The sequence below is a fragment of the Apteryx mantelli genome, chromosome Z (assembly GCF_036417845.1).
Source record: "Apteryx mantelli isolate bAptMan1 chromosome Z, bAptMan1.hap1, whole genome shotgun sequence".
Lineage (NCBI taxonomy): Eukaryota > Metazoa > Chordata > Aves > Apterygiformes > Apterygidae > Apteryx > Apteryx mantelli.
In genome coordinates this window covers 61,341,256-61,368,526 of record NC_090020.1, presented here as the reverse complement: position 1 = coordinate 61,368,526, position 27,271 = coordinate 61,341,256, and the positions used below count along the sequence as shown (strand labels likewise).

The 27,271-nt window shown below is 36.5% G+C and overlaps 1 protein-coding gene across 1 annotated transcript in view; it reads right to left on the bottom strand.

Annotated features, from left to right (window-relative positions):
- Positions 1 to 1,048: 1,048 nt before the first annotated feature.
- The window catches only part of SCAMP1 (secretory carrier membrane protein 1), a 39,599-nt gene continuing 13,376 nt past the window's right edge, over positions 1,049 to 27,271 (bottom strand). Inside the window, exons 2-9 of the mRNA XM_067315534.1 lie at positions 26,422 to 26,499; positions 17,089 to 17,187; positions 16,719 to 16,830; positions 13,248 to 13,376; positions 6,919 to 7,078; positions 4,747 to 4,848; positions 3,023 to 3,140; positions 1,049 to 1,240 (exon numbers count right to left, since the gene is read on the bottom strand). Coding sequence (XP_067171635.1) covers positions 1,076 to 1,240; positions 3,023 to 3,140; positions 4,747 to 4,848; positions 6,919 to 7,078; positions 13,248 to 13,376; positions 16,719 to 16,830; positions 17,089 to 17,187; positions 26,422 to 26,499 — 963 coding nt within the window. The 3' untranslated portion in view covers positions 1,049 to 1,075. The remainder of the gene's footprint in view (positions 1,241 to 3,022; positions 3,141 to 4,746; positions 4,849 to 6,918; positions 7,079 to 13,247; positions 13,377 to 16,718; positions 16,831 to 17,088; positions 17,188 to 26,421; positions 26,500 to 27,271) is intronic.

Genomic DNA, 27,271 nt, shown 5'->3' with positions numbered 1-27,271 from the left:
CTTTTAGAAAATTAAATACTGTATATTCAGATTTTTGGACAAGCAGTAAACAGTGTGACTGACAAGGCTAGAGATTTAGTACCACTGCTAAACACAAATCTACACTTAAAAAAAACCAAAAATCCCAAACACAACAAAAATACCACTGCATGTAAAAGTGGAGAAGGGGGAAGGAAACTAGTGTTCTAAAGGTCAATATTGGTTTCTTTTCCGGCAGAATGATTACCCCAAGACATGAATACTGAAATTAAAAATAGCAAATATATAATCATTTACCTCTCTGATCAAAACCGTCAGTTAACTTCCCTAAGCTGTACACTGCATTACACACTCCATTACAGAGGATGTTTATGCACCACAGTCATTTCTCACAGGTAGAGAATACTCCATGAAAATAGATACAAACAAACCCTATAATTATAAAGTGGCGCAGGTAAATTCTAGACCAAAACACTATTTAAACATGATCAAATAACTCAGCAGTATTCATGCAAACTTACAGGTTTATATCAAAAGACTTATCCTAAAAAAACAGGAGAAGAATTTATAGTACCTACCCTACTTGTATCTGTCCTACAGCAGCTGCTGAAATCGCAAAAGCAGCAGCCAAACCTAACTTTCTACAGCTCTTCGTCCACCCTACTTCTCATAATAGAGATAGGGAAACAAGTTCTTATAAACAAAAATAATTGATCCAAAGTGCTTTCCTGAAGTTAAAAAAAAAAATACCAGAGTGAACTATTATAAAACTTCCAAATCTCTAATATATTTATTTGATCATAAAGTACCGTAAGTCATTATCAGGCCAATTGTTGAAATTATTCATCCTTCATAAAATATGGAGGGTTTTATTTTCTAGAATGCAACATTTTAAAGAGGGGCAAAGAATGGGTATCTTTTTTAAAATAAATAAATTTATAATAGAACAAAACCAACATTTCCCATTTTACCCATGCACAGCTGAAGAATAGACAAACATGCTGTGTGTATTTTGATCTAGGCTTTTAGGGAATATAGTAAGTGACTGGAAAATAAAGTACAATCAAAGAGAACCATAATGACTTTTTATATTTCTCTACATTCGGTTACCCTTGAACACATTCTGAGCTGCACTGGTTGCTGCTGTTGACGCGGCATTTGCTGCAGCAGTTTGTACAGTTTTGTTGGACATCACTCCTGTTGCGAACTCCTGCTGCGCCTTCTCAAAGCTAGCACCAGTCGTGCGGTAGAGACCATGCACCTAGGGAGGTGGGAAAGCAATGAGAAAAGCGTACGAAGCCTTCCACCTCTTGGCAGAGCAATAACAAAGTCTAAACAAAGCAGAACGGTGTGGTGGGGAAATGTGGTTTGCTCACTTGCTTGGGAGAATCGGGAAATGAGTAAATGGCTTTTTTTTCCACAAACCCTACAGTTTTGATTCCCCTGCTGCAGGCGCAGTTTGGCTGTAGCAGTACCCGCGGTTTTTTGCAAGTTCAGGGGGTTCTCATAGGTCTTTCCAAAAATGGGTGTGGTATCTACTGTCCAAAACAACACAGTTAAACACACAAACAGGCAGCATCCTCAGCACAGCACAGGGCCATAGCTGCTTGCAAAAGCTTTTTCTGTCTCAATTTGTATACAACTTGGCCTATTCATTGAAGAGTTAATAAGTGCATGCTAAAAGAAATGGCAGGGAACAAAATCAAAAAAGTATTTTTTGAATCCACTGTGTTAATAATCTGGTTAACTTTTTTCTACACCAATTCTTTAGACACATTTTAATGTCTCTAAGATTTACATGTCTGCAAGAACCTATTAAGCTAAGCTATGACTGAATATTAAAAAGGATAAGATGTCCTAAAAATACAGATACATATCTGCTAAACTACTGTGATGACCAATAGCTCTGCAAAATAGCAGAGATATTAAACAATATGGCTTATAATATCTAGTACATAAAAGTAAACCCTGAGTAACTTCCAATTATCTCAGTATTAAAATTAAAATGCTATTTCTGATCTGTAGACAATTAAATAGCTAACAATAAAATTGTAAATCATATTGCAAAGACACTTTCATTCAACTGTACCAGGAAAAGTAATGTAACTTTTTTCTTTTCTATAAATGTGACTGTTTCTCATCCATAAAGATACACCTGCTCATATGTGAGCATGCAGGTTTTCCAAAAAAATCCAGATGCATGTGGTAGAATGAGTGTGAGAAAAAATGTTCCACCATATATTTTTCTTGTTTGTTTCTTTTGTCTGCATCTGAGTATTTACGCAGAAAGCAAATAAGGAGACAGAAGATCTCCAGGATATACTTAAAATTTCATGCTAACTTTAACTTAGGAATCAGGTAGAATTATTAGAATTGTCAGCACATGATCGTAGGATTACAGTAACATTTAATCAAAACAACATCAAAATGTTACTAGCATGTTAGTATCTAAACTTAGGCCTTCTGGCTGGAAATTCACAAACAGGAAGCAAGGGCAAAAAGCATCCTTCTCTGAAGTTTTATGCTATGCAATCATCAACCTGACAATATGTTAAACAATATAAGCAGAGAAATAAACATGCATTTCCCAGGTGCCAGGCATCTCCATTTTCTATTGACCTTAATGGGAATGATTTTGATAAGAGCTGAAACTTAGCAATCGTTTGAATTAAGCTGTGCTTCACTCAGCCTGAGGAATTGCTACAGATTTGAAAATTACAACCTGGGTATTTCGTAGCTCATGCATTCTCCTATACTTTCAGTGTGGGCTTACCTCCCAGCTTCTCTTGCCCCATGCTACTCTTTCACATTTCAATTTGCAGAAAGTAAGTGCATTGTAAACACAGTGTTTCCTAAGTCTAACACAGTATAAGCAAAAAAGTACTATGAAAACACAGTTGTTAATATGTAAGACAGAGCTGTGAAAGACTCCCATAATATCTTTTAATTCCCATTAGTTTGTGAGAGAGAACCTCTCTCAAGCAGGATAGTACAATCTAGATCAAACACAGGAAACAGAAGTGTGGAATAACAAGTAACTTACCTTTTTAAACATAACTAATGAGATAACAGCAGATGCTGTGAAAAGTGCAGCTATGATTATCATCATAATGCCAACAGGGATACTCTTATTAAGACCAGTAAGAGATGAAATCCACCCACTGAAGGAAAAAAAAAGAAAAAAAAGGCACGCTTTAGCAGCACAGCACATGAACTGTTCAACCACAGGTATCCACCAGCTTTACAGCCTCCTGGTTCTAATCAACTTGGAGTATTTTGAAAGAAAAAGTCATGGAAGTTATAAAAGAGCACATTTCTATTTTATAATAAGCTTTTCGAACTTCGATTCTATTTTCCCAATGTATACAGTGAAACTATAGGCAAAAGCTTGAGAAAGATGATTATCCTTGAGCAGAGTGGTGAAGAAATGAGAGAGAGAGAGAGAGAGGGAGACAGAGAGAGAGAGGGAGAAGATACTAGTAGAGCAATCTCTACTTTAGACATTTCCCCATTCTTAAAAATCTTAACACCAACATAAAACTATAATAGCAAACGTGAAACCACAAAAACAGCAAATTCAACATTACCTTAAGAAAAACACAACCCTAAGAGGGCAAAGATTCTGAAATTAGCATCTTTGGATGATCCGCCTCCTTATCCTACCCCTTTGAAAAGCACACTCCACATACTTGAAGAGTTGCCCTTCTAAAACTACCTTACTATTTTGTTCATGTCAATCAAGAGGTATCTATTGAAAAGCAAAACACTGGGCTTGACAGCAAAAATAATAGTACAGGATTTTTCCTTACATTCCAGTTCTAAACCAATACTGTTTTGCCTAACTTGCATACATTTGGAGGTTAGCTGCAAAAAACACACATACACAGAAATGTCATTACTCAGCTACACAAATGCCAGGCATAGCTCTCTGTACTATCAGTTGTTTACGTGCTTTTAGTTAATTCAAATTCATTGACCTTTTTTGCAAGAGTGGTGAAAATGATTCCAAACTTTTCTTATGTTTCTTATCATTCCAAGTTTTTCCTTGTAAAATCTAAATATTAGACCCTGAAGTGTCAAATAGAAACTGTATTTCAAGTAGAAGTAACTTACTATGCTTTGCTTTATGGAAACCAATTTTTAACTTATAAGCATCAAAAAGAAAAATCAACTATTACAAAATAAGGAGGTGATTCAGATAAAGAGCCTAGCTTTCAAATAATATTAACTTAAATGAAAGATATACCACTATATTCAGCTGAATACAGTGTCCACTCGTTCTTCAAATTTTAGCCAGAAATTTCACTGGTAAGTGTATTAATATTATAATTACAAATAACTAATAATAATAAGAGAATAATATACAGTATATTATTACCACCTAAATTATTCTCATTTTCTCTTAGTTTTATTACATCTTTATTCTAAATATAGAGCAAATAACATCTCCACATACCACAGAAATAGAGGAGGTAATGTATAAAAGACTAGTTCAAAGTGGCTTACATCAAAGGATAAAATTTTGACCAGTTATTAAACAGAAGTACCACACGCTCTGGATATCTTTCACCCACTTTTCCCAATTAATTAGGAACAATCTAAGAATGCTTTTTTGAGTGCTAAATACAACAATTCCAGTGACACAAGATTTTATTGAAAAAAACAAAACAAAACACAGACTCCATGCAGTTTCTGTATCAAATAGGAGGTTTGGGTTTTGGGTTTTTTTTTTAGATACTACAAAGCTACAGAAAGCAGAATACTCACCAGTTTCCCCACCGCTGGAATCCTGCAGCTTGAAGTACATGTACAGCAAACTGACAGATATATACAAAGAAGAACACAAAGAATCTGAATGAACTGTCACTCCTGAAAGAGGAGAAAAAAAAATTAAAGCCACCAGGAAATTAATGCCTTTTGACAAATACTGTAGTACCAATGTAAAATATTCCTGTGGTATGAATTAGAGGATGTGGTATGAATTAGAGGAAACATGGTTTAATTTATTGACAGTGACTTGAAATATCAGGCATTAATTCTGTGGTTTTGTAAAGTGTTTATTACAAGAACTGCTTCTTCCATAATACAGTATTTTTGTCTCCTGCATCTCTAACAGAGGTGAGAAAAGCAACAATATACTATTCCTTAGTGTGCATCATAACGTTCTGTTCCGAACATAGCTGGGTTTTATATGACTAACTGTGTAAGTTTTGCTACAGTGCTTGAAGAATAGAAGTCTGTTCTATTTTCAGGCTGACGTTTACAGCACTGTCAGTGTGGGTAGAAATTCTTTTACTAGTGAAAGGAAATAAAATCTAATATAGAATTATTAAAACATAATGCAGATCAGAATACTGAAGCAGCTGTTCTTTAAAAGCAAAATATACAAAATATGCTGGCTGTTCAAATTACTAAAATGCCAGCTTGACAGAGACTGGAAACGTTAAAGTCAGTCAGATTATCTAAAATAAATGCACAAGCAAAACTTGTAATAAAGACTTCAACTTATTATTATCAAAACTAATAATTACGTGGTATGCTTGCTGCCAAAGTTCTAAAGAAAGTAAAAATCACTGAATTAGTTAAATCACAGATTAAGAACCTGGATCCAGATTTTGCCAGTAACAGTGCTTTTTGCAGAAGAGGGTTTCTTAATTTCTATTTATTCAACCTGTTCATTTCAATAACTATTTCATTTTCAGCTGAGAAACTGAATGAAAGTTGAAAATGAAAGCAGTAGTTTTCTTCTTCCAAACAATCAATATTCACTAAGAAAGGCTAACATCTGCTAGATCTAAAACCCTGAATGATAATGTAACACTGTGAACACCTCCTCCAACAAATCAGTTAATTCAGAAATAATCATTATATATAAAACAACACTATTAAAAGAGAATATGTAAGGCTTAAAACTAATTAATGAAAGCTACCATTTTAAAATGCTGGCGATTTTCTATATTTTCTATTGATCTCAATTTGCACCTACATTGTGATACAAGTCATGAACAAAATTTAGTCTAATAAAAAAAAAATCCTTTTCATATTTTAGCCATAAGAATATAAGAATTTAGCACATGAAACTATAAACTATGTAATTATTCAAAGATGTGTGGGTACAGCAATATATTCTTGGTTAGCAAAAAACCATCTAGTTTAGCCTAAAGGTTATGCTCAACTGCAATTAATGACTATCAATCTTTCTCAACAAAAATTAGTATATTTAAACTGAGTTTTCCAATATCCTGAATTCACTTCAATATTAAAATCAATCCACAAGAAATACTGTAAGAGTACAAGATTTTAGAATGTCCATATGCTAATTCTCACCAAAACGCTGAATTTAGCATGCAAACCAACCACAGTATTTCTAAACACAAAGATACTGCCCCTCAGGCTTGTGAAATCTGAGAAATGCAGATTCTAACAGCTGCAGAAAATACTGGAGTTTGATAGCTATATACCTGCTCTACTTGTTCTTAAGAATCTCAATCTATTGCAATAACAGACGCTGTAGGTTACTTAACAATGTAAAATTTTAGGTGTAGAGTTTTAGTAAGTTCATTCAGCAAACCAAACACGTAATAATACACCCTTAACTACTAACCTGCTCAGATTCTTGGCGTGATGGGATAGAGATTTAATGAGAATTTCCATTAAAAACATTATTAGCCCAATACAAAGTTAAATATTTCCTACAAATGTTATGTCAATTGCAGAAGCTATAAATATTTTAAATATTCCATGATATTCCTAATGTTGCCATCTGTTTCAGATACAGCAATTGAACTAATGACAAATATACTACCTGTTTCTAATGGAATCATATTGAAGGATTATCATAAAGATAATTCAGCAAATTCTATTAGAAGATTAACGCATTTCAGCAAGTCGATATATACATACATTTTTTGATATCTTAAGCCAAGCTGAAGTTGTTACCTGAAAGCTCCATAAAGTGGTCTGTACCAGCAGACAAAAGAACAAGGAGTAAAAAGCAAGAACCACAGGATACTCAATCCAAAGTCAACCCCTCGTGTCGGATCAACATAAAACCAGGCCAAACATCCAAAGATATTAAGAAACAGTGTCACTGTATGGACTGTAGGACCAAAACCAAAAAAGAGTCTTGATTAAATTATATTTATACAATAAATTATTTCAACTGTTAAAATAATACTCAAATAAATGGAGGACTGTAAAGAAAACATAGGCATGCTAACAATAAATCAATATCCTCTCTGCAATCAGCCAATTGATTTTTACACAGTTTCCTAACATTCAGGTAAAGTCAGAATACCTAAGTGAAAGTACTGAACAAGAAATTAAAAAATATAATGAAAATAATATGAGGTATATGGTGAAGAAAAAAAACCTTTCACAAAAATAAAACATTTTCATTCTTAGGCATTTCCTAAGAGTGATTTCTAGCAAACGCTTGATGCCTAGGGCATCAACTAGCTAAAAAGAAAATTAAAATAATGTAAAAAAGGTTTCCACAGCTGCAGTAACTGAATTTTCTTGTACAGCAATTACTGGACACAGATATTTGCACTTTTTCAAAATCCAGGTTATCTTCTCTTACAACCAGGCAAGTTAAATAAATGTAAGACCTTACAGCCTTTTTATTACAATATGTAACTACTTGATTTTGCTTAGAGAAAAGTTTACAAATGATATAAAGACACCATAAAATTATCACTGTACACATTCTAATTTAAAAGGAAATATTTCAGAAATAGCCTTTTAGATAAAAGCTCTTTGTCTTACACGGAAAAAAGCAGAAGAACTACTTAGTAACAATGTTTCTCAGTAAAACAAAATCCATGAGGAGCTGTTCTAGAACCCTAAATTCATATGGCATATTCAAATATTTCTTAGACCAATGGTCTTTAAAATCTTCCTCTTCAGTACTTAAGTCTTAGGCCAATACTGGCATTTTCTCATTGGCAAATCATATTAGAGGTTAACTATTTAAGTTCTGCTGAAGAAAATGCACTGGCATTATGACTTCGCAGTTAATTTCAAATATATTTCTCTCTTAACAATAGCAAGAAACGCTGCAACTACAATTTTCATGCTATCTGGCACAGTGGTTAGTTCTGCCAGACACTTAAAAGATGAAAATGAATTTCTCTTTCAGTTCAGCAATACCTAGTGATTCACGAGCGATTTTGTTGTCTCAAGGACAGTTTCTGTCCTTGTGGACCAGGATAAAGTACATTATTTATAGTTAAGAGTGCAAAAACAGTTCCTTGCACCAGTGATGATTTATTTATTTATTTAAAGTTCAGAGAAACATTTTAGTCATTCAAAGTTATAAGTTCTCACAGCTCATGCTCTTCCTTACAGCTTTACTTATTTATTGCTTCTCAGAGAAATATAGAAAAGCTAGGTAGCATAAAGAGTTCACAACAAAAAATAAATGAAGTCTTGTTTTTGTGCATACATTCAAATTCTCCCTTATCCACACTGCTTTTACTAGAAGGGAAGGTTAATAAAAGAGCTGGTAAGTTTATGTAACATACAAAGATTCTGAAAAAGGCTCTTCAAAGTTTTTTTCTTCCCTCTCAACTAGTACTTAAATAAACCCTAAATCATCTTACTGGAAAAAAAAACTTAAATTAAAATGCCCACATCTTTACACGAAGGGCTGAAGGAACTCAAAACACTTTTCCCTCAAAGAAATCACATCCCCCTGTAAGAATCGTCAGAAACAGAAAACTTTGTGCTTTTTAAATAAAGAGTGTTTAATGCATTTAAATAGTTTAGTATTGTTCCAAGAAGTTAGCACAGCAACTCGTTTCAGAGATTTTGTGTGCATGCATCACGAAGTACAACACAGGATACAAATCCAAATCCCTACCTTTCTTTGATAAATAAGAGAAAGTTTACTGAGTGGTACTTATTTTTTATTCCAGTCATTACCGGAAAAAGGAAGACCCCCATTGATTACTAGAAAGGTCCAGCGTCTGGTGGAATCTGAGCTTTCAGATAGGCTATACTCTTTGCAATTGCACAGATAACAGGACAAGTTTTAAGAGAGTACTATCAGTGCGGAAGAGGGTTGAAACAATGTCACACACGCCACTGATACTTATTAGCACAATAAAACTGGTAACATAGTGGTCTACTTCAGTACTTCAATGGTGTTAGAAGGAATCTCAACTGCAAAAAGACACAGGACTTCATCGACAGTTCTCTCTTCCCTCCACTCTCCTTTCTCTAACTCTTGCAAGCTACAGAAGCATTCGTTCTCTGAGCCAGCGGATTCACTGAGTGACCTATATAAACTTTCCCATTAAATGAAAAGACAGATGTTTTTATGTTCAGGGTAACAGTTTTAAGTATCTTCCTCCTATTTGTGTCTTCAAATTCAAGTGTGATAGAAGTTATTACAAGATAATGACTACCTGAGGGCTGAAATGAATCAAGGCTTGGGTAGACCTCTGTATCACAGAACACCTATACAACAATAACTTCAATGAACCAGCACAGCTAGAGCAATGCAGTACTCAGCGTGAAGTGACCTAAGAATGCCTTTTTCCAGTTTAGCTGAGGAAGCAGGTGAGTTTAAAAAAGAGCACTTATGCCAGAATAAGAGTGAACAATGAAAAATTATACTGGTTTAATAAAATATTCAGACTCACAACCTCGTTTTTATTAGTGGAACTTCCTATTATAGAAGAATCCTACTTAGATACACATTCTCCATCTTAATTAACTATGTTTTAGCACCCATTAGTGTTTGAAAGTGAGTTCTGGATAAAGACCACAAGCTGCACTGATGCTGTCTATTTGACATCTACATTATTGAGATTATTTTGCAGTCCCACTTGGGACTGTATGAAATAGATTTTTGTAATAAGGTTCATTTCAGTAATGTTTTGATGAGGCTGTTCTGAGGAAACCAAAGTCCTCATTAGGATACACTGAGAATGAGCTTTTTCCCAGGAATCAGCTGGACTGTCACCCTGTAGCAGAATGCCTCAACGGGAATGCAATGTCCCTAAAATGGAGAATTTTGCAGCCACACAGCAACTGGTAAGCGAGGAAAAAGCTGGTGAAGTTTGATTGCATACACCCTTGGGTCATATCAGAGTGGCTTCAGTTATAGTCTAGCTTTTGTTCCTTGTCTGTTCTGCTCTTTTTAATTTGCATGGGAGAGAGACAGACACAGCGAGATGCAAACATTCCTCTGTTGACAAAAGGATACAGGAACACGAGCACATTCTACCAAACACGTGAAGTTTTTTTTCTCTCTCTACCCAGTATATTAAGACTGCTGAAATATTGGACATAGTCCACACTGTCCAATTTTGGATGCTACACACTAAAAAACCCATAATAATACGGAGTGGATGAAATGACAAATCTACAAGACAGCAACAAAACAATCAGAAGTCTAGAAAAGATGACCTACAAAGAAAGGCTGAATAACTATGCTAATTTAGCTAAAAGAAGATGACTAAAGGGAAAAAATGTGTTCTCCATAAAAACAGTGGACAGAACAACAAAAATAAATTACAGCAAGGAAGAACTAAATTATATGCTAGGAAACATCTTCTAATGATAAGGATGGCAACATACTAGAATGGGCTGAGGCGGCGGGGAGCAGGGAGTTTACAATTATCCCTCCTTGGAGGCCCTCAAGAGCAGGCAAAACAAACATCTGCACAGATTGATACAGGTGCTACTGATCATTTCCTCAGACAGAAGGATGGATGAAACAAAACTCTTCTAAATGGAATAAATACCATAACAGTTGGTACCTTAGGTAGATTTTCATCAGAATCTATAGCTTAAGTCATTTGTCTTTAAAAATCTTTAAAAGTCTTGTTCACAGAAAAAGGGAAACACTCACAAACAATACAAAACAACAAATCCAAATGCCTCAAAATCTTTCCATGAGATTAAGCAGCTCTTCAGTTTTAACTCCAAAAAAGAAATATTCTTTGATAATCAGTACTGCTCATTTTGCATCTTATCAGGCTGTGGGAAAGTAATGGGAAAACACAGGCTTTTGGGCCAAAAATGTTTTTTGTCAGATGAAGGTCAACAGACATGGGACATTTCACTAGTAACAGCATACAAAGATCTCAAAAGCAGTGCTCAGGGCCACTGAGCCAGCAAAATTGCCATTCTATCCACAACCCACTAAAACAGCAATGGGTGGCAAAAACAAGACAGTACAGGAAAGCTCCACTGGTAGCTGACAGAAACCATTGCTCTTTGATTGTTGTAGTTCACAAACACATGAGAGCACTCAGTCAGTTAAAAAGAAAAGGCGGTCTCAGGAGAAAAAAAAATCTGTGCAGAGAGAAAACCACATGAAGGAATTAGACCATTCTAACTTCTGATAACAACAGAGAAAAGGTGGAGAAATTCACTGGGACTGGAATACAAGCAGTCCTCTATTTTCATACAATAAAGAGTTTATTGATCCCATAAAAGATAAGAAGCTTTCCTCAGAAATGTAAAGACTAAGAATAAAGATTTTAGAATTGTTACTAATCAAGACAACACAGAAAAAATGAAATAGAAAGGTGTGTTCTTAGGGCTGCTAAAGAGGGACAGGAAAACTAACCTACTTTACAAAGCGCTGAGCAGCTGGAACTAGATTTATCTGAATGTCATTATCTTTATGGACCTCTAGGCCTTATAAGACCTAGGAAGTTCTGGAAGAGGAAATAAAATATAGAACAGAGCAACAAGCAGAAGCAGGTTGGTTTGCTGTGGTAATGGGTGCATCCATTAAGGAAGCACAGCCACTCTAATGAAGTATGAGCCAAACCATGTAGGTATATTCCTGAAAAAGAGGAGTCACGAGGACCGACTGAACAGCCAGCCCTAAGGCAGGGAGCTCTGTATTCAACCATTATCTTTAGCCTGCAATATTCTTCAGGCTTCCTCATTTCATTTTTTCTTTTCCTTTAATATGCCCTCTTCCTTCCTTCCTTAGTGATCCCTAAGTCAGAGATAGAGAATGAGGGCTAAAGAAGGAAAAGAACAAGGAGACTTGGTTAAAGTCTCAGTCTAGCTAGAAGAAAATCTGTCAGCTTAAAATGAAGGCAGAATTCTCATCTGTTTTGAAATACTATAACACCACTGGTTTCTTAATTTATTGCCATAAGAAGGGAAAAAAAGAAAAAGAGTATTAATACTCCAGTTCTCACTGCCCAGCTTCACTTTGTGTTTAAAACATACAGCACTTTTAGAACTCAGTCCTGCAAATGGCCAAAGTTATTAACTATTCTAAAACTTTGGAGTCCCTAATTTTAAACTTGATATAAATCTTAAATGTCTGTCAGATTTATGAGAGTGACTAATCCCACATTCTACAGTAGGACTTATTCAGTTACTTATTTAAAGATAGTGGATAAAGCTGTAGATAATGAGGTGAAATTCACTTGATTCAGTGCTGACTGCTCATTTTACATAATTCAAATATATGGTTCAATCACAACAATAAGATTACCAAATTAACAGGTAAAATATGAAGATTTGTTAAATCTGAAACCCTGAAAAAATACAGAAAAAGTATGAAATTCACATTCCCTTAGCAAACTAAAATATATATTAATGGCATCAAAACACCTAAACCTTTGGAATTTCCTCAGTCTCAGGGTACTTATTAAGCTCTCGTCACACTAGACAAGACAGAAGAAACAGAGGTCATGGCATTTGTACATTTGATTCATCCAGCATTTTTCCTATCAAAACACGGCACCTAAATGAATGCAAAATTAACCCCTCAAAGACCATTTAGAGCACTAGTGCTGTACAAAGAATAGTTATAACATGGACTGTTTCTTCTGCTAATTTATGTTATACTACTTATTTTTCTAAATAGAATAAAATGATATTAATTTGTAGACAAATGAACGTTGCACATTTTACACTCACAAGTCTCATAAATACTGTGAATTAGATTTCTTAATATATAAGCTGATTTTAAAAACAGTAAAATTATTTTTAAGGTAATAAATGCTCAGAGATTGTTTTAGAACAACAGGGATATTTAAACAGAAAACTACAATATGGTATAAGCCAAACTGCTTTAGGGTAATACTTTCCCCTTTCTTCCATCAAAGTCTCTATGAAATAATTCAATACTCTTAAAATTGAAGCTAACACAAAGATTTCACTTCAACATCTGACTTCTGGATTAAAAAAACCATTCCTCACTACAGATGTTGCAAAATTCAAATTAGCAGGCATGGATCATCAAGTTTGAATAGGCACTTTGCTTTTTGTTAAAAAATACTTACACATCCACAAATAGTACATAATCTTCACTGTCTTCTGGAATTCTACAGGAATGTCTACAGAAAAATCCTGATAGAAACATGGACCCACTGGAAAATTCTCAGGAAGAGGTGGCCAGTTATTTTTTCTACCTGCAAATCAGAAAAAAAGTTTATAATACTCTCTGTATTACTCTCTGTATGTTAGAAAGAGATATGCATTTGGACTTTTTATGGTTCAGTTCAAGGGTTTTTTTATGCACAAGTCTATAAATAATCTGGGCTACCAAAACTCAAGAGCTTTATCAGCAGTCCTCACACAATATTGAAAACAAGCTTCAGAAACAAAGTATGATGAAATGTAGGCAGATCAAGGAGAGCAGAGTATTCTACCTATGCAAAAGACTAAGCAGACATCATGTGAAAACAGGAGTCTTGCAAAAATCCCAGATTTGAAAAATGGCAGAAAAAAACAATTTCTCAGAGTTCCTTGACTCTTACGTGCCCACTTCCCTCAGTCCCCCCATGCTCTGTGGAACACAAAGACTGGGGTGTGAAAGACATTTTCTATATTCAGAATCCTCATATCTGTAACACCTAGATATCTCTAACACTTGGAACTGGTTCCCAATTTTACCATCAAAGCTTTGCTTAAAGGCACATAAGCCTGAAGAAAGACCTCTATTAAAATGGTCTCAACTACAATACAAAAAGATGCCCTACAGCATCAATATATTTTGATACAAAGTTGTGTGATAAAGCGAGGACACAACCAAAGACAACACAGTATCAGTCACCATGGTTTTCCTGTACACTGATCTACTTATACGCTGGAGTATACATTCTGCTGAATGCAAGTCGTAACAAGCACAGTATTCAGAGATTCAGCTGAGACATACAACAGACCTTTACCATAGCATTTCAAATTCTGGATGCAATAGGTACATTAACCACCATATTGCAAAAGTGGAGCTAAACTAGAAGCTAATCTAAAGACATTTTTTTTGAAATTCTGACAAGCTTTTGCTTGCAATTTCTGCCTTCAACCATAGCTTTACTAGTAGTTCATCTGGTAAGAACAGAAAACTTTCACACCTAAAATACTTGCATTACTAAGTTACTTCTTTCCCCACTCAGACAAGATGAAGCTGACAGTTCTGTCCAAACAGGTCTAAAACACTGCTGTGTTTTCTTCCTCTCCTGATGGACCTTTTATCAATTTACCAAGCCATTTAGAAGAGGGAACTTAAGAGGGAGGATACAGAAGGTAACCAAGTCATATTCCCCTCCATATTAAAAACTACTTTGGGATTTCTTATATAAAAAATATCTGATAACAATTCAGATCTTTATTCTGCAATATATGGGGGTTCCTCTCAGCACTGACAGTTTCAGGGCAGAGTTATAGAAAAATTCAGATATGTTACAATAATTCAAGCTATTATGTAAGAATAGTATCTGATGTGCTTTTTTTCCTCCTCTTTGGCCCAGCTATCAAAATATTCAGCTAAGGCTGAAAGACAGCTTGGTGAGATGATTTGACATTAAAAACCATGTGCTCTTTCTCCAAATACTCTTTGGATACTCATATTCCAAGATCAGAGCTTATCTGAGCAAAGAGCTAGCTCAGAGTTATGTCATTCAACATAATGAGCTACCACCTCAAGGCTTATTAACAGAACTTCAGCAACATGCCTACACTATGAATGTGGACATTCCCAAACCAGCTTCATGCAAACACAGTAAGGATTTTTTCAGCCATGACCAAATGAACCAGCTAAAATAGGAAGCAGCACAGTTTAATCAGATCAAACACAACACTGTACTGGACTTGAGCTGAGAAGTCTGAAGGCACCAAACTGAGCAGACTTACCAGCTTGAATATCTTTGCATTGTAGTCCATTACATTCAGTCAAAGTATCATACATATGAAGCCAGACTCTTAAATTAAATGCAAATAGCTGGAGTTCTATTGCAAAAGACCCTCCCTTTCCAATCAAGACAGCTCTGTAGTGTTTCAAAAGGAGTTTGAAGGACCATGCAAAAGAAAAATATCAATTGGAAAAGAATATTGCTGTCCTCAGTCACAACATACAATTCCTGATTTGCAGCATCTTTTACACAGTCATTTGGTTAAAACTTAATTTCCTCTTTTAGGCTTTAAGAGCTCTCTCTTCTCTGTTCAGCCTTCCTAAAGAATCCTTTAGATTTAGATTTTCACACACTCCTCAAGTACTTTGATGTGAACAACTGCAACCTCATGATGATAGTAAATAAGCATTTTAGAGATCCTGAAACATGCATGGGGTAACAGAGTTATGTTCCTTAAGATACAGATGAATGGAAAAAAACAGTCCCTAAAGCCTGGAAGAGAAAAGTAATCAATCCAGAACCATCAATATAAGTTAGTGAAATTAGGTGAAGGGAAATATATGGAGATTGAAATGAAAACATGACAAAAGACAATCATTATCTGGGAGAAAAGACACAGAGATTTAATAAAAAGAATGAAAAGAATAAATACTGAGAAAATAAAAACGTTTTAATGAAGGCACAATACCCACCATGATTTTTTTCCTTAAAAGAAGAATAGTGATTCCCCATTCTCAGATATTAGCACCTGACTGGCAAGAAATTCCCTGAGATTTTGAATTCCTAAGCAATCATGCAATCTGAAATTTTACTATTGTATGTTACAATTTCGATATGAGCAAAGAAAAAGAAAATAACATGTGGAAATACAACTGTCTGAAGTTTAGGTACAAGTGAAAAGAGCACACAAAGTCAACCTTGTGCAAAGAGTTTTAGCGTGTTTGGGTTTTTTTTTTTCTGATTTCAGTCTGATTTCAGTTCAGTCTGATTTCAGTTCAGTTTTCCTTTTGAAAAGAAATATTCCCCATTGATCTATTTCTAGCAAAGTATCTTCAGTTAAGAGGATGCAAATCTTTTCATTCAAAAATTGCAGTGCAAAAACTAAGGGTGTTGAACAGCACACAACAGTTTTGGCAGAATGAGGCACTGATCTTGATTATCCAAAGTGTCATACGAAAAATTCATAACAGCTATACTTTTTCTGCTGTTTGCATAGAATGTGATGTCTATAACATAGAAAAAGATAAGAAAATGTTCCAAAACAGGAAATTTCTTCTACAGTTATAAATACTAACAGAATAGAAATCAGAGTTGTTACTCATGAAGTTACTTATAGTTCTTCTTTTCAAAATGGTCTATTTCTAGTCAATAGTATTACTTGGATTTTAACCAAGAATAAAAACAGCTGATAGCAGACAGTAACAAAGGCCACACTGAAATTTGCACTATGAAATCTTGCACAAGACAGACCAGTTTTTATTCACCTTATACACTGTTGCAAAGGACATAATAAATCTCTAGAAAACCCTCCGTGACCTGTTTTACACTGTGACTATAAAACAAAAGCAGTTTCTAAGAAAAAGTTAAATTTCTACAATTTAAAAAAATATTTTTAATACATACCTCCCTGCTGATTGAGACTCTGCATTTCCCTTTCTCTGCGATCTAGTTCAGCTGCTTTTCTTTCTAGTTCTTCCTGGCGCTTCAGCAGTTCTGCCTGGGCCAAGGCATGCTCCTGAATAAAACAAGCATTGTTAGATATTGCTAAAAGTATAAACACAAAATAAATATTCTGAGTCTATTTTCTATAATTATGCATCTCCAGTGATGAATGAAGACTGACCTAATATTGCACGAATTCATGCGGTAACAGTATTCATTTTTCCAAATCATTAGGAAAGTTATGCTTTTTTATAAAAGGCACACTGTTCCAGAAGAGTGTTTATGTAATTATAATTAGAAGGAACCTACTGCCTGAAAGTTACAGACAAACCTTTGCAATTTGTGTGTAAGCAGGTGGTTCTTCTGTTGGTTTCATTATTGCTGGCTGGGTACTGGGTACATTAGGCATTTTCACATTTCCTGGAGGAGGCTAAAAAAACAAAAGACAGTTATAAGGAAATAGTCTCCTATTCTAATAAGCATTTTTTCATAATTCTGTAAGAACTAGTCCAGCTGTTTTAAAGGAAGCATTACAGATAAACTGAAAATCTGATACACTGCTTGCAGTATTTATGACATTTAGGAAGGAGAAGCTATTCTATGTTGCAGTGTTTTGTTTGTTTGTCTTTACATTGCACTGTTTGCCATATACACACATGGCATTTTATGAATCAGTATAAACAATCTAATTTTATTCAGACATGAATATGGATAAGGACAGTTACTGCTTATGAGAATTGCAGGATTTAATAGTGATCTGCCCACATTCTCAAACACAATGATATCATCTATTAATAATACCTTCTAGAGCTTTATACTTAACAAAGGTTTATATCACTTGGTTAACTAGAGAAACAATGTACCCTATTAAATTTCAAATTCAGCATCCATAATCTAATGCTTAACAATATCGGTATTTACTGTAATATCTAGTTTCAAGCACTACAGGCAATTCTGTGACTTGCTCATTATCTATGAGAATACAGCTTATAAGAAGTTTTTAGTACCTCACAGTTTTTTCAGGGGCTGTTTTAAACCTCTCCTGCTTATTTCTGTTTGCCATCTCCTCTGTATTCCTTTATCATATCTTTATCTTATCAAACCAAGGAAATAGCTACTGCACAGATTTAAAGTTGTCAACTGAGCTTTACCAAAGCAGATCAGATCAGTCTTGCTATGATCTTATTTTATTCTTAAATATGCTCAAGGGAAACCTACAATTCACATCTTTCTTTGTGTAGTGCTTGCAACATGAAAGACTTCCCTGTTCTGTGATCTTGTAAGACGGAGGACCATGTGTTGCTAACAAGGCTGAAATCAAGAGTAAAAATATGGAGAGAGGTGTGATGTTTTAAATATAAAGGCACCTCAAAACACAGCAGGAATCATAACTAAATACCACTGATTTGGCAAATGATGACCTGGCCCAGCTTATCTGCACCTCTTCCAACCATTTTTTGACATACACAAATGAAATACTCTGAGGCTGAAACATCATGCCTTAGAAAACTACACCTATATGTAACACTGCAGCGTATCTCCACAACATCAGCTATTTCCAGCATTTCAGAACTACCTTGCCACCTTATACATCAACTCCTAAGAGAATACAGAGATATTAGAAAGGTTTCATTCCTCAGAAATACTCACTGATTTACACTTTCATCTTAAAAATGCTTGCCCAGTATTCTAGGATGAAAATAGCTGAACTTGATTAGAGATAGTTACTACCTCTAATTCATATATTAGCACCTTCTATGTAAGAAAGAAAAACTCTTGTATGAGAACTCCTACAAAAACTAGACAACCATCAAGAGTCTTATCATCCTCTGTTTCAAACATAAGATACTTATGAGTCCTGCACGAAAATAACAAAAATCTGCTGAACAGAAACTCTGTGGCTTAAGCACCGTAAGCCAGAGCAATGCTACAAAAGCCAAAAAAATCTTACGTGAGGTCTGTGGCTGAAGTAACCACGGGTTTGAAAGCATAACTGATAAGCAGCTAGCTGCTAGACTAATGAGTGAGACTGCCTACAGGCCCCAGTAAAGACTCCATTAGCTTTTCACAGACACCTGTAATGGCATTTCAAGATGGACTGGCAGACTGGAAAATGTTCAAACAATGAATTTAAAGATGGTGAGCTCCTGAAGACACTTAGCCCAAACAGCCTGCAGTGCTGCTAATGACTGGAACACGCATATATGTGCTTAGGGAACAGACTTCCAGACTGTTTAGACCCCACTATGTGCTAGCTGACCATCCATCTACAGCGTTAGACTTGCTAAAAGATCCAGTGCCTAGAGTGTGTAAATAAGGCTGTGTGCTCCCTCGAAGAAGTGACACTAGAGCGGTGGACTGTAGCCAGGGGCTGTGCACCCTGGAACTCTAAGAAAGTCAAGAAGGGCCAGGGGATGAAATAATTACCACAGCTGTTAAGAAAAGTTATAAAGGCCACTGCCTCCAGAGGCCTCTGGCGGACTCCAGGGCCCAGGGACGACTCCTTCCCAACTGCTGGAGCACAGCCCGGTGCAGCCTGAGACTTGGAGGTCTCTCCACCCCAGGCCGATGGATGCAGCTGCTGCTTTCCTGTTTGCTCGTTCAGACATGAGCAAGGCTGAGCATGTTTCCTAGGGAGCCACACACATATGTACATGCCTGCCCACGCAGAGGACACTAACATGGCCAGCTATGCAAACTGCCACAGATAGGGCTCTACCTTTAACAACACTCAGATATAACACCACCAGAATTCACATAAAACAGACACAGGTACAGATGGCCAAGTCCCGTTCCTCCTCTGTGGCTGACATGATCGCAGTTCACTACTGAAAACGCATGTCCTCGCTTTCTAGATTCACAAGTGCACCCACATTCTCAGATGCCTCAAATATCTGCAGGGGCTCTCAGCCCATCTAATATCCTTGCCTGGATCCTGGACCTCCTACCTGATATATGGGTCTCCTCCTGCTCACCACCTAGTCCAGCTTGATGTATGCACTCACATGCTATCCTCACAAACATCCCCCCCACCTCACGGATCCCCTGAATATCAGCACAGGCTCTCAGCCTGCCTAATATCCATGCCTGGACTCTGGGCTCCCTTACTGAGCTTTGGTTGAGACTTTGAGTCTTTCCAGAGACAGTTTTTCCTTCTATTCACCAGCTAGTCCAGCTTGAAGTTTCCTAATGAATTACGCATACACACCCACACACATTGGATTAGGGAAAAACACACTGGTCCCTCCAGTTCCTGGCATCCCAGACACACAAACCCTATGACCTGCAGTCCCTCCAGTTGCTAGTGCTGAGACTGTCATGCACTCCAGTTGCTGGCACCACAGATGCACAAACCACTATCACCTGTGGTCTGACTCCAGTTGCTGGCATGTAATTCACTCAACTTAGTCTCTGCAGTTGCTGGCACCTAGACATTGCAGCACTCACATAGGATAGAGAGTGGAACTACACAGAAAGATAGTTAAAGAAGGATTTAAGAAGATCGGGGAGTCATCAGGCACAGGGCTCAGTGAGACAAGCATACTGACCAGCAGCTGCTTATGCATGACTGGCCTCTTTTATCCTTCTTCTTCTCTACTCCTCTCCCTTGTTCCTCCCTGATCCCCCTTTCTCCCCACCTTTTCCCCTTCTCCTAAACACTGCTGAAAAAGTTTTGTGTAGTACCCCAGGCCCCCCTCAAATATCCATAATACTCATGTTTGTCTAGTTTCCCCCTTCTTATCTAAGTCCAGGTTGACCCTCTTCGAAGTTATGCCTATAGTTTCTTAGCGGCCCATTAATTAACAGCTGAAGAGCTTAAGTCTTCATTATTGACTCTGTTATTGCTTGTCTATCAGGTTTGTGTCTCTGTATTTTTGTTCATCACTGTCCCTGTTACTTAATATTCCCTTTGAACTGAACCATAATGGAGATTTGCAACTGAAGGACAGTTTGGGGGAATTTGCATCATGCATCAATCATATCATCTTCTCCCCACATATTCACTATCTCATAAACCTACTGAAGTTAAGACAGACAAATTTCTCCTTAAGATACATGCTTGCGCTTTTCTTTTTAAAAGGGGGTGGGGTGAGGGGAAATCTGCTCTTCATAGAGTTTTTATCTGCTTGCCTGGTATAGAACTTGTACTTTCCGGCCTCTTAAATCCTTGAATCCTTTTAAGAGCTTTTTCTGAAGTGAGTGTGATAGTCATGATTTTTACTCCTCTGGTATGAGGCCAACTGAGGTATGTTCTAACTGGGACTTAGCAGTTTCTCATTCTAGTTTCCTTAATGCTTACCAGGATACTGTTTAGTTCTGGCAATTTATTGCTTTTCTAGAGTCTGTTCCATTGCAGATTCAGTCTTAAGACACTTCCCCTGCTTTAATCACTTGTAAAGAAGCATTTCATTTATCTTTTTGCTACAGTATTACCTTCTATTAGTACTCTTACAACAGGATCACCTATTGACCTTAAAGCTGGCGGAAGCTTCCTACTTCCAGAAAATAAAGTTTTCCAACTTATTCTATAAGTTGTTCCTCAAAGCTTTTAGCTTGCCTAAAATTTCACACTTAGCTTGCCAGAGCTTAAGCTCTTCCATTTTATTTGGAAATGGCTTCCACTTTTGGAAAGGCTGTCTTACTCCAGTAATGTACATGACACTGCCATTTAAATCAACAGCAACAAAAGGCCAGCATGCTTAGTCTCTTCTTGGGTGGTACACATTTACTGAGACTCTAATGTGGCATTTAAATGGATACAAACTCCACTAAGTATTTACTTTTGAGCTACAGTAGATATGCCTACACCATTCATAAATGTGTTATTGCACCTTTAGTTAAAATCATTTGCTGCAATTGGTGCAAGATGCAAGAAAAAGTAGAGAGGACTGCTTGTAAGGAAGACAGGTAGTAAGGAAAGGGGGAGGAAAATATGTATCTGCTGCACTATTTGTTGTTAATTTCACTGGGTATCATTCTAGAACTTCTGCTAAGTCAACATGTGTTAAGAATGAAACCCCAACAAAAGTTGTATTCCAGGCATTGTTTTCATAGGATACAGCCTGTTAATGAAGAAATGCTACTATATTTCAGTAAGTACCATAAAAGCCATGCATGTTTTTGTATACTATGTTTTCATAGTTACTTATTTCAGTTTCATAATGTGCGCACAGTGGAACAAAGTACGAGTGCTCAAATGTAGCTCTAATGGTAGAGATTAAACATTGCTTTAATGTGTTGATTTTCCAGGTTACTATGCACAGATCATAATTCAACACACAACAGCTATATGTATCATAAAACATCTTCTGTAGATCAGGAACATAATGAAGAAAACAGCCTAAAATGGTTGCATTTTACAATCATGTTGGCACTAAGTCTTCCTACCAAACTAAAGTATTCACTTCAACCTTAATCAAAATTGAGGAGCAGTGAAGAAAAACCCCACAACTGCTAAAGATAAAACATAAAAGTATCTATCTGCCTTGGAAAAGAATTCAGCCACAAAAGAGATATGGCTGTACTGTTCCCAAATTTTCCTAGAAGCAAGAAGTATCTTCTTTGATTCTTCTTCAGTACGTCTTCAAGCCATGCATGGTACAGCACAGCTGGAGGCCTGAATACTTCAATAAAAAGACCAGCTGACAAGATTATTTGTTACTATCCTGATATAACAGTAAGGAAAGGGTACAGGAAAAAACAACAACAACAGGGAGAGAGGGGGTTATTTGTGATAATATTTTGTTAGAAGCCAGTTAACTTTTTCATAAAGCCACAAATAATTTATTTTAGTCTATAAATATTTCCCAATATTTAGCAATCTCTGGAGAAACAGAAGGTCAATAAAAATGCATGCAAGGGCAAGCAAATAACAAGAAGCAGGGAGAATGGAAGTTGTGCACATCAAACCTTAAAAACAGGGTACCTGGAAGAAGTGTTGCATCACATATGCAATTAAAACATTCTCAATAAAAAAAAGAAACAATCATTTATTAGCTAGCAGACAAACCAGTAAGGAAGACAGTTATTCATACATTTATTAAAAAGGCAATACAAAGCAAAATTTCACATGCTAATTTGCACAAGTGTCCCACATCAATTTCCAAATATACAATAAGCACAGGTTTGCTCTTATTGCCATCTCTGAAGTCAGCCTGATAAAGAATTAAGCTAACTTTATGAAAAGGTCTAAAACAATTCTGATAAAAATCCTTACTGGCACGTTAGCTAGCATACAGCAGGTTCTTTACAGTCTGAAATGGTGAAATATTTGCAAGTTGTTGGATCAAGAGCTGCCCAAAATGGCTTAAGTGTTGCACAAGATGCAAGAAGTCTAGAACTGGAGGCCTTTTAAAAAAAATCATTCTGGAAGGTAATATCTCAGATTAAAGTCTTTAAAAGGTTGGCATGAAACATGCATTTAATACACAAAAACTGTACATAGTAAGTATAAATTTCATTGAGGAAACACTACTACCAAGCGATCAGGCTAGAACTACAGTCACAGAAGCAACTGATTTGCTATTGCGAACCAAAAGCAAACAACTAAGTTTAAGGTCATCTCAAATATTGTCTGCACAAGAAGTGTTAGTGGGAGACATATACTGGGTCCTGAAAACAACTGAAAATCCTGAAGCTGCCAAACCAGGTAATTGAAGAAATTAATTTTGCGAAGTAATGAGCATTTTATAAAGCCACTAATGTTCATAAATATTAAATAAGCAGAACAAATTCTCACATTATTTTGATTTTTATTGTCACTGTATTTCTAGGAATAAAAATGCAGAGGCAGCTTTGAAAGAAACCAGTGAATCTGGCATTGCCTGTTAACTTCTTTAACCTTGACTAACACCTTATGATAGAGGCAAAAAAACGTTCTAATGTTCTGAAAAATTTTGGTCTCACATCAGGCGTAATAAAGATTTGAAAACAAGACTTGAGCAGTATTTCTTACCTCAGAAAAGTCAGTCACCCTGTAAAAATTATTTTTATTTTCTAATTCATACTTACAGGAGCAGTCTGGCCTACCCAAGTATCAGGCAAATGCAGCCGAGTTCTGCCCTAACTAATGCGTAATTTACAAAGTATAACAGCTTAAATATACATGGGGCTGTTGGGAAAAGAAGGATGCTGCTGCTTTTATTACACAGGATTAGATTTGTTGGAACACAGCAAATTCTAATTGGATGTTTGGGGGGGGGGGAGGGAAGGGGGGGGGGAAAAAATCACTCTAAGAGCTGTCAAACACCCAAACAGGTTGCACAAGGAGATCATGGGATCTTCATCCTTGGATCTATTCAAAACTCATCTGGACAAGACACTGAGAAGCCTCATCTAGTTTGGACCCACTTTGAACAGGGAGTTGAAGAAGATTACCTCCAGAGGTCCTTCTCAACCTATGGGTTGGCACTTTATTTTGTCATACCTGTCCCAATGCTATTTGTTTCCTAGCCCGATGCTCAGAATTTGGGCACAGCAGAGAGGGATCTGACCATTTTACAGCCTTGGATAGGACTGAGGAGTACTGACAGAGAGACAGATGAATGGTCAGCAATTCCACCTTTTATAAGGATGTAACCATCACTAGTTACTCAGACTTGTATTGTGAGCACTGCACTGACCTCTAGTCTTTACTGGGTAAGAGTTACCATACAGCACACACATTTGGCCATGGGAACCAAGTTTAATCTTTTTACAGAGATCTTACTTCAAAGGCCCATGTCTTTGACTCTCACAGACAGATTACTACAAGGTACTCGTATCAACCCTGAAATTCAATCTGCCTCAGAATACAGCACTTTGTCTCCCCGCAAACGGTACTGCCTGGATATGCCTTTTTATTTCATGTCTTACTGTCACAGCTACACTGGGCAGAGATGTGAATTAATATTACTACTTCTGATGTTGGCTGGAGATAGATGGTCAGAAGACATTCTTTTGAATAGATTTCCCCATGAGGCTAGAGTATTTTATTTACCTTGAAAAGTGCATTTGTATCAGAAGTAGTAATAAAAAAAAGCTTCCAAAAGAAGCCAGGTGTAGCTCATCAATTTTTCTGTTAACTCTTCATTGTGTTCAGATGTAAGATGGGGTACTGTCCAGGAATTTACTGAAAAAAATCAGTTAAGAGGCATGCCTCAAAAAAAACAAAACAAAAAAACACACACACACACAAAACCACCCAAACAAACAAAAAAACCCACCCACCACACAACATACTCTATGCATGCATTTTTTCAAATCTGTAATACCTCCAGATTGAAAGTTCATGCTATCTGTATCACTGCATCTATACCTGCTATACATATATAGACACGCACACAGAGGTCTCAGGGTAGAAGTTCAACATGCACTAGCAGAAGATCTAGGAGAAGGAAGAAATTACAAGCCCCCTTTAACAGTAATTCCATCAAATGATTAAGCAGCAATACTAATTCTCTAATCTCATCTGGTCCTTGTTGATTTCAGTAACATGACAAAAAAAACCAAAGTCCTCTCCATGGTGACTGCTAGCACTGGAGAGAAAACCACTGAAGATGTAGGCAAAGACAATTAATCTGACATTTATACCATTCATTGAAAACTATGTTTGGATTTATAATCAAAAATAATACAGGCTTTGAAATTTGATAAGAAGCCAGAAAACCAGGATTCCTGATTTCACATGTTTGATATCAAAGTGGTGACACTTGAGACTTAAAACTTTACAGAGAAAAGCTGAATGCACTGAAATACTGGGGGGGGGGGGGGGGGGGGGGGGAGGTAGAGTTTACTTATTTTTCTGTCCTGTCATTTCTTCCTTGGTTATCAGGACAAGTGTCATCTCCCTTAGCAAAGGGAAACAACTGAGCTATGAAAACCAATGTCAGCATTCAGAGTTTGAAGTCAGTTTCTCACAGAGGAAACAAATCTGTCTGGATTTGCAGTAGAGAAATATTTGTCTGTGCAGCTCAGCATGTTTTATTAACTTGAATTTGTGGGACAGGGAGGGGGAGAAAGGGGGAAGAAGGTTAATGCTATAGACTGTCAATCAGATTCCCATCTTACCACTTGCTAACATAAACAGGAAAAAAAATGGATTTCTAATTGAAAAATGCCATTTTCAGCTTCTCTAAAAACTTTAACTATCTGTTGTTATTAACAGTGAAACATAGCCATTAAGTGGCAAGTCCAAGCTATATAAGAAGTAAAACCAACTGTGTTTCTCAGTCTTAAGCTATTCCTTTTTAGTACAGCACAACTACTCATTGCCTGTGGACTGTAAAATGCAGTGTTTTTCCTCATTCTGAGCAACACTTCTGTAAGTGAAATGGGAATCAACAGCAAGACACAGAGGAAGTGTGCCACATTCACACATGCTGTTAAGCAAGGACAAAATTTAGAAAAGTTTAAAGGACAGGCCACCAGAAATCTTATTAAAGAGGGCAAAAATGAAATTCTGTTTGGGCTCCCTTTCAGGGAGCCACTCTTCCTTGAGAGTTCAAAGCTCACTTAAGTCAGACCTACCCAGTGAATCCTCCAAACACTTTATGGTACTATCTATCCTTATAAATCTTCCACTGCCTCTAGCTAGTACTTCACAGATTTTGTGAGTTCTGTAAACAGCCCCCACAAATCTTACCCAGAAAGATTAACAGCATGCTTAAGAAATAAATGTGCTTACTGTTCTTGAATCAGAAAAAGGATTGTACTCATCTAATCCTGGAGGAACATTTCTTGTCACTTGTGTTACTGAGGGATCCTAGAAAAGAAAATAATTCTGTAAACATATGCACACATATAAAAGCAAGGAGTCAACACTTGCATCATTATATCACATAAAACTCAACTGTTGTTTCAATCTAAAAAAAGTTTTAATTTGCACTTTAAAAGCCTGTAAATATCCATTTTTTCCTTCTCTGTCCCCTAAATGACATCATTCCATTCTGAGCTTCTTACAAACCTAGATTAACACAGTCCAAGAGAAACTCCATCTGTCACACAGCTGATTTATAAGAGAAAAGCTCTCAATAGAGAAGGGAAGAAAACACTGTCCTGCTATTTAGGCTGCCGGACTCCACAGCTATACACTAAACAAAGAGCATAACGGAAAAAAAGAGCTTTAACTTTGTGTTTTCTCTGCCGAAAACTATTCCCCAAACCTTCAACAATAGTAAAACCATTAAAAAAAAATGGAGCTGAGGAAAAAAGCGTCCCATAATGCCAAAAGCATCTCCTGGTTCAGCTTTTGCCTGAACTGGGAAAAAATATGAAAAGATGTTCTTTCTTCTCCAAGGAACTATGCAGCAGGGAGGACTGCTTAAGGTTTAACTGAGAAAGTAACTTCAGGAATGACATGTTTTTCTATGCTAAAGACTGGTAGGCTTGGTTCTGTAGAAGAGCAGAATTACTCACTATAATAGAAGAGACCAACTTAATATGAAGAAAAATTGTATATATCCCATGTAATGCCTGCTTCCAAATGTGTCATTTTTGTGGTTTAATTTAAGGTTTTTGCACCTTCAGAATGTAAG